Source organism: Xyrauchen texanus, chromosome 32, assembly GCF_025860055.1.
Source record: "Xyrauchen texanus isolate HMW12.3.18 chromosome 32, RBS_HiC_50CHRs, whole genome shotgun sequence".
Lineage (NCBI taxonomy): Eukaryota > Metazoa > Chordata > Actinopteri > Cypriniformes > Catostomidae > Xyrauchen > Xyrauchen texanus.
The window spans coordinates 20,984,950-21,002,306 of NC_068307.1; the positions used below are offsets into that span (position 1 = coordinate 20,984,950).

The 17,357-nt window shown below is 36.9% G+C and overlaps 1 protein-coding gene across 1 annotated transcript in view; it reads left to right on the forward strand.

Annotated features, from left to right (window-relative positions):
• Nucleotides 1-17,357, forward strand: part of LOC127626152 (receptor-type tyrosine-protein phosphatase gamma-like) — a 370,169-nt gene that overhangs the window by 226,243 nt on the left and 126,569 nt on the right. Inside the window, exons 3-4 of the mRNA XM_052101735.1 lie at nucleotides 9,967-10,149; nucleotides 15,026-15,174. Of these exons, the coding sequence (XP_051957695.1) occupies nucleotides 9,967-10,149; nucleotides 15,026-15,174 (332 nt within the window). The remainder of the gene's footprint in view (nucleotides 1-9,966; nucleotides 10,150-15,025; nucleotides 15,175-17,357) is intronic.

Here is a 17,357-nt window from a genome sequence, read left to right on the forward strand (position 1 = left end):
TCCGCACGGCAAAGACATAAGAAAGGAGGTACACACACACACACAGTGCTTCCAGAACTGTGTGACGTGCTATCGCGCCAATACATAAGACAAAGTTCTTTACAGTGTTGTGTCTGTGTGCTCTAAACAAGAGTATTTTATTAATTAAAAAGTCACAGTGGCTAAAATTTCTGCGGAAGTAACGATTTTGTACACATTGGGATGGAAATGCTACTTTATTTTATTTACATTCACACAAATCACAAGGAAAATGGCAGATTATAAATTGATAAACACATAATTTTTGCTCTGTTCCACACTCAATGCAATCTTCTGACATATGAACACTTACTATAGTGCATGACTTGTAAGGTGATACATTGTAACATTTGCATTATATACTGTAACCAACTACATTTTCATGCTTATTCAAGTGTGATCAAGTTGCTCAGTAGCAACGTGAAAGAGCAGGTTACGAGTCAAGAAGAGCGTGCGAGATGACATGTAAGACAGAAGTGTCACAGAAGCACCACAAAATGATGGGGTGCTTCACAAATAGGGTTTTATATCTCCCATTTTCTTTTATGACACTATCAGATAGGTTTAGATTAGGAAGGTAGGTTTTACTGATTTAAAACTAGAGCATTAACTGTAAAAAACTCATCTATTTGGGAGAACATTTAACATGTTTTAGCACCATATAGTAGACATTTTACCTCAGAAATGCTGCGATACGTGTAATGAACCAGCTAATGTCATTTTGCAAAAATGTCGGCACAGTCACAGTTTTCATGAGATTTAAATGTTCATTAATAATTTACATTTTTAATTGAAAATCTAAAACTTTAGCAGAATTTACCTTGTATCGTTGAATAACATATAATGTGCTAGAAAGGGCAGCTGGGTGGAGTTTATGGTGCCCTCCTAGAATAAGATGGTGCCTCTAGGGAGTCGGTGCCCTACGCAGACTGCATAATATGTGTACAGGGAGCAGCGGTACTGCCGCACATCCTCTGATGACTTGATATACTGAGAAAGATCAGGGGCCGATTGCATAAACATAGCCATTAACTTAAGACTGCATCTAACAATTAGTTAGAAATAGTTACTAAAGACACCATAGAAAGCCTGTTGCATAAAACAAGCTCACAGTTGTCTTTAGTAAGACAGTCTAATTTGCATTGCATTGTGGGAAACATAAGACACTGAACAGCTTAAAAAAAATGGCCGACAGTGGACGCTCAATAAATTTTTTATTCGTTGAGAATATTTGCTTATTAGAGGACTACAATGCTTCAAAATGTATTTTAATGAACACATTTAGTGATTTAATCCAATAATTAAAAACACAACATTTTGTTACCATTTTTGAAGTCATAGTCTTCAACCAAGTTTCAACTCAAGCCCCTTTCAGCCCCCACTGGCTCAGTTGACAGTTATTTTCAATGGCAAAATGGAATGTAAACAAAAGTTAGCCTGAGGTGTGCTGTCTTACATTTTGGTCTTTAATTAGACTGATCTAAGTTTTTATGCAACTGACTGAAAAAATTAAGACCAACATTTTAGACGACTAACTAGTAAGACTAGTCTAAAACAGTTTAATGCAACCGGCCCCTGATGTCATTTTCGGTAACAGAATATAAGAACATTTAATAATAAGATAACTATGGATCAGCCCATTCTATTGAACTAGTAAGCTGATCGAGATAAACCCAGAGACAGAAAGCCGTGTTTGTTTTTCTTGTCACAGTGCTGGCATTGGGCAAATATCTCGTAAATGCTCATTCGATTTGAAGACAAACAAGGTTTTGGTTACGTTGCAAATTACAGCGCACAGGAGCACTTGCTTTTCTGTGTGGTTTTAGGTCACTACCTTATACAGCTGTGGAGAGAATGTTGTTAATTGAGGGGAAATCACTTTGTCTCTGGAGGGCTGCAACGTTCAGGTAAATTTACACTTGTAATATTTTCCGTTAAATCGCGTCAACTCTGTAGATTTGGAGACAATTCACAATGAAATATGCACGAAAACAGCTGCCTTCGTGAAAAAGGACTTTTTGTTTAGCTGTCTTCTTTTTTTTAATGAGGGCATGGTTGTACTTGTCAGATGAATTTTTGAGTGGCACGTCTTTGTTTTGGAAGGGTTGTGAAGGGACGAGAGGGGGGCAGGGATGGAATTCACAAATCCTCATCCACTTTTACTCTCTGTCTTTGTGTTAGGACGCGAAATCTTTTTTCATGCTTTGTGTTGCGTTCAAAGAAGCCAGAGGATTTGTTTAGTTCTGTCTGTCTTGATTTCTTTGCACTCATTTCTCAGTCTCAAGTTATCCACAGGATTTAACTCTTGATGGACTCTGTTCTGATACCTTTTTACTGTGTGAACTTGTAAACTTGTACATTTTCTGAAGCAAATATCAGTGTTGCTTGTCAGCTCACAACAACATGACATGAGCTCTGTGTAGAACAAAATGTTGGCCTCGGAGGAGCCTCTTTTCCCCCCACCTAAGCAGCTAAAGTCTGCTCTGTGGGAGTATTTTGGTTATTTAAAAGACACAAGAGGCAACATCAGTGTTGACGACACCCTATTTGCAAAATGTGTCAGAGAAAAGTGTTGGCTCAGTCGGGAAACACTTCAAACATGAAGCACCATCTCCGAGAGCACCATCCCACAGAATTTGTGGACATGAATGTAAGCGAAAATCTCTGTGAACTGTCTGGTAATCAATTAAAAAATATAGATCCCCTTTCATAGAATACATAAACAGATGCAATACACATTTGCAAGACTACCCATTATTTGGGTACCACATTGGTTTATAAGCTTACGTTGCGTTAGTGCTTCTGCTATCTAAGTGCTTATCTGTAACATTTTGAAAGACTAAGGCAATGTGTATGTGCAAAATAATAAAACCCACAGAAAGTCACATTTACTGTGGTAAAATTTTTATATATTACTTATATTATGCAGCCTAACAACATTAATATATTACTACAAATATGACCTGATCCATCAGTTTGGGTCATTTTGACCCCAAAATGCATTTTGAATGAACGAGAAAAGTCTAAGCCATCAATAACATATTAAGAAAAAATATATAACTCACATGTACAAATTAATGCACAAATGTTCAATTATTTTTAACATTTTGGCAATATACACCTCGAATTGATTGCTCTAGTCAAATAATGAACTACGGGCATTAGATGGGGTACACAGATTGAGCACAAAGATTAAAAATGTTAGTAATGTATACTGAATCTTTTAAAATCTCTGATATTTTCCATTTTGTGCTACTTGTAATAATGTACATATAATGGTACACTCGCAGGCCGCGAGTGTTGTTCAGTGACGCTGATCGAACTTGAGGCACAGTGATTGGTGGTCATGGCAAAGACTGTCAAAATAAAATTTATTTTGGGAATTTCATGATTTTAAAAAATTATCTAAATAAATTTAAATTCCGTACGTCTAATTTTTTTTGGAGCAGGTCAGATGTATCTTGTTTGGCTCTATTTGATTTCATAAACTTTTACATCTTTACATAAAACTTTACAACTTTACAAAATTACATCCATTCATTACACTGTAAAAAAAAAAAATTCTCAAGATATATTAACTTGATTTTATTTACACAATATAATATAATGTTGTGTTTTCAGGGTAATTTATAAAAATTCAACAAGGTTTATGCTTAAAACAGTGCTCCCGTCTCAGCACAGACAACATAAATAGGCTTACTTACTAGACATCACAACCTACCCTGACTTGATATAGAGTATGAATCTAATTTGACATATATTTTACATTTTTCAATTATATTAAAAACCATTTGACATTTACTTTTTTTAAACTTGTCTTATTTTTATGTTTATGTCATGAGATTAAGAAAGTGTTCTAAAGAAATAAAAAATAAAGTTAAAAGAATATTTCTGTGTGCTTATCAGACATGTGCCAAACCTAAAATGAAAGGTTTATAAAAGAAGCACCATAATACAGTGATACTGAGGTATTTTGTGTGATGTCATACCGTGAACATTTCATACCGTTACATCCCTACTCCTGATTCACCAATAGGTATTAATAGATTCATCAAAAAGGACCATTTAGCAATCAAGCCATTTATTTCAGAATTGTAGCTGTATGTGTTTTTGTGTGCAGTCAGTAAGCATTTACACTACACAGATTATGCCTTAAATGGCTTTTAAGATAAGTTTATAATTGGTTTAAGTAAAAACCAATCAACACTGGTAGATTTTTGCCCATTACCCTGATTTGGAGTTGCTTGCTTCATGCTGTTTTTACGGGCTTATCCAACAGTGTGCATGTGTTGTGCACATGTCTGTTTACACTTTGACGGCAAAAGTGGAGAATAATCAGATGATTTCAAATCTCATGTAAATGCTATTTTTTTGCATTGTCAAATAGTTATTTTAAATAAGCTTATTTTTGGCAGTTATCAGCATATTTGTGTGCATGTAAATGCATTCAATGAGGGCAACACAATATAATGTTTTTTATTGTCAATATACTGTATTATTTTCCTTTCTCATCCCATACATCTTAAATGCATATTGTTTTGGCATGCTACTGCAGATTCATAACTCCAGTGATTCACTCACTCTCGTGTCTATACCCTTTGTTTCCATTCATTTGATATGACTAAAGAGCATCCCCAGACTGGCTTTTAGCAAATTCTTGAAACTGAGAACTGGATTAAGTTCTAAATGTATCCCTCCCCAGCTTTCACAATTCTGTAACAGCACCATCTGAAAGGGAGAAAATGGAGAGAGTGGTTTTGTGTTCTCTGAGAAAAGTTAGTCGTGTGTCTCGATATAATCTTATTTCGTGTGATCCATCAACTTTTTCTCTCTCCCCTCCCCAAACAAAGTGGAAAAAGAAGGAAACGTTAAAAAAGAAGGTATTGATCGAGCCAAGAGAAGGGTCAGAGGTGAATAAAATGTTGAATTGACAACTGGTCAGTGTTACCTCCATTTCTGTCTGGAGGGAAGAATGAAGGATAAAAGAAAATAGAGAAAATCTGAGATCTCTCACAACCATTTAATGTAGGAATGGGCTGAACCTTCCCCTCCATACACAAGATGATAGCTTTCCATGTACCTACATCTGCAGTGTGTTTTTACTAGAATTGAGGGGTTGCTGGCTAATTTGATAAAATGGAATAGTTCACCTAATAATAAAAATTTATAATTTGCTCCATTACTACATAATTTACCTACATGCTGTTCCAAACACATGAGACTTTAATTCTGCAGAACACAAAAGGAGATATTTTAATGAATACCCTGGGCTGCATTTCCGAAAAGCATCGTTAGCCTAAGTAGATCATAGAAACCATTGGCACCAGTGGTCTGTATGATCAACTTAAGCTTCCGATTCTTTTGGGAAACGTAGCCCTGGTCCATCTTTTTTCATTTTATCCCCTTCTCTCCCAATTCGGCATGCCCAATTCCCAATACATAGTTGGTCTTCGTGGTGGTGTGGTTACTTAACTCAAGGTGGCGGAGGACAAGTCTCAGTTGCCTCCAATTCTGAGAGAGTTAATCGGTGCATATCAAGTGGCTCGATGTGCATGACATCACGGAGACTCCGCATGTGGAGGCTCGTGCTACCCTCTGCAATGCACACACAAATTATGACCACGTGGAGGTTACCCCATGTGACTCTACTCTCCCTAGCAACTGGACCAATTTGGTTGCTTAGGATACCTGGCTGGAGTTTCTCAGCACACCCTGGATTCGAACTTGTGACTCCAGGGGTGGTAGTCAGCATCAATACTCGCTGAGCTACCCAGGCCCCAGCCCTGGTCCATCTTTTCAATACAGTGGCAGTTGATAGTGACTCATATTAAAGTTGAAAAAGGATCCAAAAAGTAATAAAAAAAAGTCCATGGGAATTCTGCATCATATTCCAAGTTTTCAGAAGGCATATGATTGAAATGTAAGTCATGTTTTATGTGAAAAATCGGAATATCGCAAAAACAATTTGTATTGCGAATAAGGCAGTGTTTTCATCCTGTGTGTTCAAGAGAACAAATAGTCACTTCTGGGAAAATTCTGCAATCTTTTTAATGATAGGCTTTGATTCCAGCATTTTATAATGACCAGAGCATTATTTGAGATGATATTCTATTACATTGGCCCAATGGTTTGTCCAGTGAATTATTTATCACATGACTTGTTGAGATAAAGTGACTCTCTTGATGAACGCATGAAATCGAGCGTGCATAGGTAGAAGTTTGCGACGTGTTCAAATGTGCGTAGACTATTTTTTTGGGCCTAAAATTCAAACTGGATAGAACAGAATGCTTGAACAAATGTAAAATAGAACAAATAAACCCATAAAGCCAGCAAAGCAAATAAAAAAGAAACATCACCGATTTTTTTTCTGCTCGGAGGTAGGGTTATGTACTCTCACCTCTGTTTTTCTCATCTCAGTCGCGTATCCTGAGGTGTGGTTGGGATTACGTTTGCGTGTGCAGTTTTCCTAACTGTGTTAGGGCTGCATTAAGGAGTGAGTAATCTCTTCACACACAAGTCCTCGCTCGCTTTCATTACCCAGCAGCCCTGCCCGGATCTATAGCACTCTGACGCTCCATATGAAACCCAGATCTGTCTAATCAATATGCCCCAAGGCTGCAGCGAGGGCAGAGGCTGAGGAGGATGAATCCTAATTTGATAAAATTCGCATTTCGGATTGCTCCGGATGCATGCGGGGCAGGGGTAATTGCAGACAAATTCATCTTAAGGGCTGGTAGCTGAGGATTGCTTTCAATTAGGAATGGACCTTCTATTTAGCTGTTTGGGGACTACTGCTCACCTCTCACTAAGTCTCAGAAAGAAGAAACACACACAAATACACATACTTTGGTCTCTCTGGCACTATAGTGTCTCATCAGAGTGTGGTTATTGCACTGAAAAGTACATTTATGATTTGGCAGCACTACAAGCTTTAACTGTAAGTAAAGACAAAGTGGTGCTTTTAACGCTACAGGCAGGTACTAAAGTTTAATGGACTCTTAAAATAACTTTCTATTGTTTGCTTGTCTTATTTTTTGTGCTGAAATAAACTTATATCCATATAATTGTATTTTATTATGTGAAGATGACAAGGATCTGTTCTACATTAATTAGTGTTAACATTGATTCTTTCTATATATGACTTTTCTGAGTGCTAGAAACCTTGAATGTTTCCCAGTGATAGGAAAAATGTCTGCCATAATTTTGGTGTCACTAGCGTCACCAAATGGAGTAGCAAAAACAATTACTTTTCAAAGAGGTTTCCCAAACACTCTCCCTTGTCTTCTATTAGTCAGACAAACATATAGTTTTTCCCCAATCTCACGCCAATGTTAGAGCCAGTGCTGCCATTTTGAGCTGCTTGGGATACTCAAACAAAGCAATGTATTGAAAGCCTCACAGAGCCACGGTGTTTGTACTCTTCAGGAAGTTAACCGTATGTATGGTTTACATATAAAGTACTTTACGTAGTTCTCACCACATATTAAAGATAACTGCAAAAAAACATTTAAAAAAACAATATCTAAACATTCTTAAAACAAGATCAATTTACTTGACAAGCAAAATGGCCTAAGATAGTTTGTGCTTTTTTCCAGTGAAATCAAGCTAAATTTAGTGAGGTTTATGCTTCATAGAAGAAAAAACTATTTGCCAATGGGGTAAATAAAATAAACGTACTTTAAAGGGAAAAAAAGTTTATTTTTCTTTACCCATTGGCAGATTTTTTTTTTCTTGTTTTAAGCATGAAGTTTACTTAACTTTGTCAGATTTCTCTGAAAATAAGACTTCCATTCTCTTGTCAAGTAAATATATCTTGTTTTAAGAATATTTCAATATTTTTATTGGAAAACAAGACAAAAATGCTAATTAAGAAATTTGTTTTTTGTGTAGTTAATCCAAAAATGAAAAATCATTTTATTACATGTCATGTCTAGGGTTGCAACGGTATGATGTTTCCAAGGTACGATAACCGTCTCAGAAAATATTGCGATATCACGGTATATGGTATTACACAGTTACTGTTATCAGTTACAATGACCTTAATGGAATGAAAAAACATTTTTTTTTTATGGAATTATGTGCAAAAAAAAGTTTCCCTTTTGAAAATAAATAGAATAAATAAGAAAGCTAACAGAATTATAATAAACCGAATTATAAACATGATAAAAAAATTGCATGAACTATAACATGTTATATAACTAAAGCATGTTAGTTTACATGTTAGCATAGCATGTTAAATGAACTACTAAATGAAAAATAACATCAACTGTGTGAGCTTTAAAGTAATAACTAAATTAACATATACTGTAGGTGCGCTACAGCGAGGCCAGACTGCTCCAGTCTGTAGCATTAACTCAGTGGTTCTCAACTGGTTCTGCTTCAGGATCCCGATTTTACATTGGAAATCAAGTGGCAACACACCATAAAAACTTTAACTGTATTTAATGTGTCCTGGATCGCATTTCTTTTTATGTTGCATAGCTTTGTTCATGGATTTCAAGTACAAGGACAAGCATCAAGTGACATTATTTTTGTTGCTGATGTCAACAACAAAATCTACAGGAAGTTTTCGCTCCCCCCTTTTAAAAATTGAAGAGCATATTTACTTATATGAGCCCATTATTATCCTGTTTGATTCTAATTTCAAACATCATTCAAACAGAATACACATATTACACAGGAGGAAAGGCTCCTCATTACCATGGTTAGGTGAGTGTAGCTAGTCTCAAATAATAGTAATAATAATAAAAAATTATAGTATTTATGAAAACATAAATACTAGCCGAAACACATGTATAATGTGTAATCATTTTAATTTTCCTCCTCAGTGCTGTTTGGCATGTCCGGCTGCCTACTGTTTGTGAGGTTCGACTTGACTTCCTCCATAATGCTTTAAACTAGAAAAGTCTCTAGACTTTGAACTAGAATTGAAATTGGTCACATCAGTTTTGAGGTCTGCGCTCCACAATATAGAGGGAAGCCGGTTGTTACACATGCGAGCCAGAGAGAAGAGCAGATCATGATAGTGAGCTGGTACACTCATTTGAAAGTGCAGATGAGCCTTAAGCTGATTGCGAGATTATCATTAAATCTGCCTCGGCGGTCCTAAATAGGCTATCAATTGGGCGGCCGCTGAAATATCTTCAATGGGAGAACCATGGCATTGTTCTTTCCCTGCTGTCTGCGACCCAGTCTGAATAGATCTGCTACCCTCCAGTTGAAAAACACTGCTTTAACTCACACACACACTCACTTTATGTCAGACTCCCTCGCCTCGCTTCTCTCTGATATTTTGTCTGCTGCATGTGTGTGTGGCGCAAGTTGACGAGTCTGACAGGCAGTCGATGAGGAAAGGAGATGTGCACTAGCAGACCGAGATACTCCGTCCGGTTGCATTTTTTTCTCAATAGCGTAGATAAGCAAATGTGCATGTTATAATAACCGTCAATTTCATACCGTGGTATACCATGAAACCCGAAACCGCTGCAATTGTAGTTGTGTCACGTCTGGTTAGGACACGGTGTGAGGGTGGCGTCATCAGATTACTCCATCTCTTTCAGTTTAATTTCCGAGTACTCTAGTTCAAACAAATAAGGCTGGGCATAGAAATGAATCTACTCTTCTACTTCAAACTCTTCACATGAAGAAATATCTTTAGACTTTTATATTATACTTTTGCATCCTTTTGAAGCTTGAAGAATTGGTCACCACCCACTGCATTAGCATGACATCACTGAGCAGAAAATGTTTTCAATAAGCATATTTACTCACCTATATGTCATTCCTGTATTTCAGTTTTGCTAAAAAAACAGTATCCCAGTACAGTATCCCAGTACAGTGTCAGCATGTTTTGACTGATGTTCAGGATGAATGAAGTGAGTTTGGGAGCAGTTCAGCTTCTGTTTAACAGGTGATGATCCATTGATTTGCTGTCTTTCTCTTCAACAGGGACATATGGACCAGATTCAGGGTGGGCAGCAGCTTTTCCTGAGTGTCAGGAGAGAAACCAATCGCCGATCAATATAGCGGACCAGGACACTAAGGTCTCGATGGAGTATCAGGAACTCACACTGGACGGGTTCGACACAGAGTCTTCCAACAAGACGTCAATGAAGAATACAGGCAAAACTGGTAAACACACACAGTCTTAAAGAGATAGTTCACCCAAAAATCAAACATACTCTCATGACAGGATTCTTTTTTAACTACTGTAGAATACAAAATGACTCAAACCCTTACAAGCACCAGGGCCCAACATACATAATCATGTCCACCATTTGCTGCACAACAACGTTACGTAAATTAGAAGCTACATTGAATGGATGTGTTCAAACTCTCTTTTGGTCTTCATCCTGAACTTTTCACACCAGAATGCAGTTTTCCCGCTACAGTCTTGCACCTTTATACCATAATGCAGCAGAACATGTTGTTGAGGAAGTAAACGCATACACATTTTGCTCTGCATTTCGCTCCTTTACATAATCCGTACAGAGGAAGACAAATGTCCTGCTGTTGTCCCATGAATTATGGAGAGCTGCTCTGCTATTTAAAACTGACACGTGAGTGTTTTATCAGTGAAATAATCACCTGGAACGGAGCACCTCAATAAACCTACAGACCCAGCACCTCTGAATAATGCATGATTCAATCAATGTTTTAAATCATTTTCTCTGAACGACCAGAAGGTAAAGTGACCTTTGAACTTCTCACCTTGAGCCTGGCTCTTTTTAGGGAAGTCCAAGAAAGTAATCTGTGAAAAAGAGATGGTGCTACTTGCTAGTCACTATGCAGTATACTTTATATATTTTTTTTAAATAGTATATTAAACTATTAGTATAACTAGTATACGAATGGATTATGCAACAATACATATTTCAAACAGTAGTATGCTACATTGTTGTCACATGACTATACTGCGTTTCTCTCATGACCTCATCACTTTGCTTGTTTAATTCAGCGAGTGCCGTCCATTTATCATCTTGGCAATAAAAATTATTATTTAGCATTTTTAATCCAATTTTGCATAAAAATGTCTTAACTTTTGGCAGTGCGATCAAATAATGTACATCCTGTTAAGTAGAGATAAAGTATTCCATGTATACAGAAAATGTGCATACTGTGCACAGTATACAGTACATAGCATATAATGAAGAAATGGAAATATGTTGTCCTGATGCTGTCTCTGTGTGTGTGTGTGTGTGAGCGTGTATTTATCACTTTGTGGGGACCAAATGTCCCCATAAGGATAGTAAAACCCGAAATTTTTGACCTTGTGGGGACATTTTGTCGGTCCCCATGAGGAAAACAGCTTATAAATCATACTAAATTATGTTTTTTGAAAATGTAAAAATGCAGAACGTTTTCTGTGAGGGTTAGGTTTAGGGGTAGGGTTAGGTTTAGGGGATAGAATATAAAGTTTGTACAGTATAAAAACCATTATGTCTATGGAAAGTCCCCATAAAACATGGAAACACAACGTGTGTGTGTGTGTGTGTGTGTGTGTGTGTGTGTGTGTGTGTGTGTGTGTGTGTGTGTGTGTGTGTGTGTGTGTGTGTGTGTGTGTGTGTGTGTGTGTGTGTCTGTTGTTGGACTGTCCGATGCAATAAACAAGGTTCTCACAGACCTTCGGCAAATTAAACTTTAAGAAATTTGTGAGATCTTGGAACCTTAAAGAAACATTTGCATTGATCAAGGATTTGCTGGCAGGCAAAGCCTTGTTTTCACACGCTGCCATTCCAAGGTCCTGCTGGCTTAGCTATTTAATTCCTGCCTGTTTGTTGAAGCTCAGAGCTGGAATATCTAATGAAACCCTTTCTCACTGACATGTTGGATTATGTAGAAAAATCAACAAAAGACGAAACATTTTAAAGAGTCGTCGAAAGAAAGAATGAGCGTTGTTGTTTTTTCCCAGCCATGTGTGTTTGTGCAAGAGTGTGTCCACTTGTTTTTTGCCCGTGGCACCTCTGAGTCAATCCACGTTGCTGTGGTGATGGATTCAACCTACCACCAGTTGATTGCTTCAATATCTCGGCAGTGGGACATAAGCCTGTTTTGGTAAGATTACAAGCAAGGCCCCTCGTTTCAGTGGAGCCGATCTTTTAAATGGAACTCAAATCTATTTTGGCAAGAGGGAAGTAAAAATCTCTCTGAAATTCAGTCAGAAAAGGAAATCTGTCAGACAAAGACCTGTTTGTTTAAGGTTGTACCCATTAGTTAAGGTCTGGTCTGGGTGCGTAGACCAATTTGTGAATTTAAATGCTGTTGGACAGAAGACCTTTCACTATTTTTTGTTCCCCATTTTTGTTAAGGCTAGAGTATTATGAAAAAACAAAGGAAAAAAAAAATCAAAAAAGCTATTTGAATCGGTGTGCGGGGGAGATGTCCTCTCTCTGCCAAATTACCAATTCATTTTAGACTTTGCCATGTGAGAGTGATGGGTAAAACAGAAAAGAATGGCGTGGAATATTCAGCCTATGTCACTGAAGAAGCTAAATAAATAAATCTTAAAAACTCAAAGAAAGCAGGGATTCAAATCCTGGAATTTAGGGATTTTGGTCCCAATCCATTTAATGATTCCAGTTCCAATAAATGTTTTTATCGGGATAATACATTTGAAGAGGCACCCTTTGCCTTTAATAATTTCCTAGCTACATACCAAACAAAAATACTAAAGCACAGTAACAATTGTTAATTTGATTTGGACATGAGGAAAGTAATGATGGAGGAACTACTCAGTGAGAGAGTGACTTGTTAAAACAATTCATACCAATAACTCACGTGAGTCTTTTAAAGATTTATTAAAAAGAATTGGCTCGTATGGATTCGTGCAACTTTTCTAACTTTGGCTAATTAGTATGCTATCAGTGGACTGCACATGAATTCGTACAACTTTCACTTCAGCCAACGACGTCGCTGGACATCGTTTCAATCTAATACATGACAATTACTTGCTTCTGTCACACACAACAGCATTGTATCATGTTTACACACTCTACTGATTGGTTAGGTTTAAATAAAGGGTTTGGCTAAGAGCATATTATTAATAAGCATGTCGTTGAAGCCTTGTGTGCGGAACTCGCTCTTCTGCATTAGATATCCGGGCATTTGCACATGATGAAATTGTACAAATTAATGAAAACGAAAATCATACGAAATAGCCAACTCGTAATATCTTTAAACAGACTGGGTTGATTTATGTGATGTCATAGATTTATGTAGATTTTTACATTCTAGGTACTATCAACAGATGAAAATGTTGCAATAGTAGTGAACGTGATGGATTATAACACAATAGAAGGTCGCTTATGTACTGAGGAGCTAGACCATTCAAAGCCTTGAAAGTAATTAGCAACATTATAAAATTGATTTGAAACTTAACAGGTAGCCAATTCAGTGACGATAAAATTGTGCTGATATGAGCATATTTCTTGGTTCTAGTCAGCACTCCAGCTGCTGCATTTTGAAGCTTAATTATTGAACCTCCAGGACATCCACCCAGTAGTGCATTACAATAATCTAGTCTTGAGGTCATGTGTGCATGAATTAGCTTTGTGGCAAAGAAACAGAGAGCATGTGTCATAAATAAGCAATATGTCTGCGGTGGAGGAATGCTGTTCTACATGCATTGAAAATGTGATCTGCAAAGGATAGATCGCTATCAATCATTACACCCAAGTTCTTAAATGTAGGAGATAATGTAACGGTACATCCATTTGGAGACAAATTATATTCTAGCATCTTATTTTTTTAGGTGTTTAGTATAACAATACTAATATGATATAATTATTGTTCTGGGTTTTTTTCTTCAGAATTGAGTAGAAGGAAACTTCTAGCCACCCAGTCTTTGATATAATTTCTACACTCTGCTAACTTGGATAATTGGGATATTTCACCAGGTCTTCAGTATCATTGGCATAAAAGAGAAAAATTATTCCATGGTTTCTGAAATTGTCAACCAGGAAAAGTGGATATACTGTAATGAGAAAAGCAGAGGACCTAATACTGAGCCATGTGGCTCTCCATATCTCTACTTGATCTGTAAGTTAACACAAACAAAGTGGTAGTGGTCAGAAATAGGACCTAAACAATGCTAATGTCTGTCAAAAAATGCCAACGGAATTCTCAAGCCTATCCAAGAGAATGTTGTGATTTATGGCATCGAAGGCAGCACTAAGATCTAAAAGCACTAGGAAAGAGATGCAGCCATGGTCAGATAAGAAGTAATTTGTAACTATGATAAGTGCAGTCTCTGTACTATGATGTGGCCTAAATCTTGACTGAAATTTTTTACAGATACCATTTCTCTGTCAAAATGAACATAGTTGGGAGGACACTACCTTGTCTATCATTTTAGACATAAATGAGAGATTTATCAGGTGGAGATCGGCTAAATAAAAACAGGAGTACCATGTGAACATAAACAATATTAACAGACTAAATTAGGATGCCATTCATAGAGTAACTTTGTCCTGTGTATGTGATTATGTTTTTATCACCTCCGGGCTTGCCATAGAATACGTATATGCCCTTATGCTGGTTCATTCCTAAAATGATTTATGTTCCACCTGACTGTTCTGATTTCTGATTTGATTGTCGTTTTTCATAATTTAGTGAATGAATAACGCGGTGTCGCATCTAGTATGGAGAGACTGCTTGTCGATGGAATGCATCGAGTTAGGACACAGTGTTAGAGTCATTAGTTTGCAAATTTGACTGCACTAGTCGCTGCATTTAGTTTAGTGTTCTGTCCATATCTGAGAATAAATGCAGATGTTCACGAACCATTAATAGAAACTGAGCATCATGAAAATCATTTGGTTCCAGTATTTTTACTGGAAAAGGGAATAAGAATGAGTTTTCAATACTCAACATTAAAAGAAAGTGTCTTCCAAGGTTTTTTTTTTTTTTCTTAACATCTTTATTTTCAGTTAAGAATTCATTGGTCTTACTGAGCACTGTATATGTTTTATTTACTGACGCTCTATTTTACCCTCTTTCCATCTCACAGTGGCGATCCTCTTGAAGGACGATTATTTTGTGAGAGGAGCCGGGCTGCCAGGTCGCTTCAAAGCAGAGAAGGTGGAGTTCCACTGGGGCCAGAGCAATGGTTCAGATGGCTCTGAGCACAGCATCAATGGCAGGAGATTCCCTGTGGAGGTGAGCCTCAGCTAATCTCTCTCCAACGTCTGCTATATATAAACAACCCAGCTTCACCAGCACCCAACTCCCACCAGCGTGCAATTTTCCAACTCTGCACCTTTTTGAAATGGCACTCTTATGGGGGACTTTGGGGTTCTTTGTTTTACTTTGTCTCAATGTTCTAGAGTGCTCCTAATTTACAAAAGACCCTAAAAGTGTAATGCTTTGAATTTTACCTTTGTAGCTTTGGTACAACAAAGGGAGCAAGGTTTGGCTGGGTAGCATGGCCCATTAGTCCCAGCTGGTAGATGCCATAACTATACCATTAAGCAATCTTTCTCGTTTGAAGGTCATTCAAAAGTAGCCGTGAATAGGTTGCATACTTCACATGTAATGCGCTAACTGAGCAACTACTGTACCATTGAGATAAATGGGAATGCTAATTGATACCTCTCTGGATGTACAAGTTATTAGAACTCCTTGAGGACAACTACCTGAGATCCAATAAGTTTAGCTGTGCTTTTTCAGGACTTGGTCAATGTGTCTGTAAAGGGACAACAGGAAGATTCATGGTCCATTGAAGAGTGCAGTAGACTTAATTGGCTGTGTCTTATAGAAGAGTTCAGTGGGCGTTTCTGTATAGATTAAACAGGGCTTTATGGACACAAGCACTCTGATCACTGATAATGGGTCTGATCACTTGCTGCTTGTGTGTCTTTCTGAAATTCTGATTTATCATATGGCCATCTGGCAGCTCTCACACACACTTGAGACCGGTTTTACCACTCGCCCTCAAATATGCAAGTGATCAGAGTTTGGCCTGTCTTTCACCCTTATGTGTGATGCATATTGGTTTTATTACTGCCCACCCACCCTAATTTAGGGAGTAATGTATGAGTATGTGTGCCTGCATTAGCATCGTATTGGCAGTATAATGTGGCTTGGTGTGACGATATTATCACAGTACAAATCACATTGGCACTGAAGGTCTACATGTGTATTCCATCATCTTTTCTTTAGCCATTTAGATTTTTCCTTTTCCCATAATTAAAAAATTACTGAGCACCTTAGAGTACAGGGAGGGATTTGTTTTCTAATATAGGTTTATGTTACCTATATTGCAGCCATTTTTGTTTCCTCGCAATTATTTTGGGTTCCCTTACACTAGATTTATCTATCCCTTATGAAAATTGACCAAGTTTTTACTACAGTATATTTAAACTATGGTATTTGTAATAAAACCATAACCACAAACTTTATCATGGTTTTAGCACAGTAACCATATTTTGGTTGAATGATATTTGTAGTAAAACCATAGAAATAATACAGGAAAACTAAAACTATGATAATTAGTTAATATTATATTATATTATTAATATAGTTTTATTACAAATATCCCAGTTAAAATATGGTTACTGTAGTACAACAATGTTACGTTTTGTGGTTGGGGTTTTACTATTACGTTTTTATTTTCCTGTAGTAATGTAGTTTTACTTCAAATACCATGGTTAAAATATGGTTTACTGTATTAATATAATAGTTGTATTGCTAATGTCATGTTTAAAATATGGTTACTATAGTGCAACAATGGTAAATATTGGGGTTAGGGTTTTACTATTTTGTTTTTGTTTTCCTGTATTATTAATAAAGTTTTACTACAAATATCATGGTTAAAATATGGTTACTGTAGTAAAGCCATGGTGAATTTTGTGGTTAAGGTTTTAGTACAAATACCATAGTTTAACTATGGTTACTGTGGTAAAACCATGGGTAGTTTGCATAAGGGATGGTTAAAGCTATTGCTAAGAAACCCAAAATATTTGAGAGGAACGCCAAACTTTTTTGTGAAAGAACATTTAACGTTTGCGAGGGAAGGATAAACTATTTCAGAAATGAATATCCCTTCCTTTCCTTTAAGGGGCTTCATAAAAAAGAAAGAAATACAATTCATAATTACGTTAGGTAAAAATTCTTCCTCAAATCCTCTTAAGGCCCCGGTATACTACTTAGAAAATAAATCTAGCCAAAAAGGTGTTTTTGCATTTGTTTTAGTGGTTTGTAACAGATCGCCTGGGCACACCTTTAGGAAAACGTCTTACCGGCTGTTAAACACCTTTTTAACGCTATTGGTCCACATCATTGGTAGGGGTGTTCTGGAGCTCCACCTACCTTGAGACAGACAATTGTTTTGTTTAATTGGT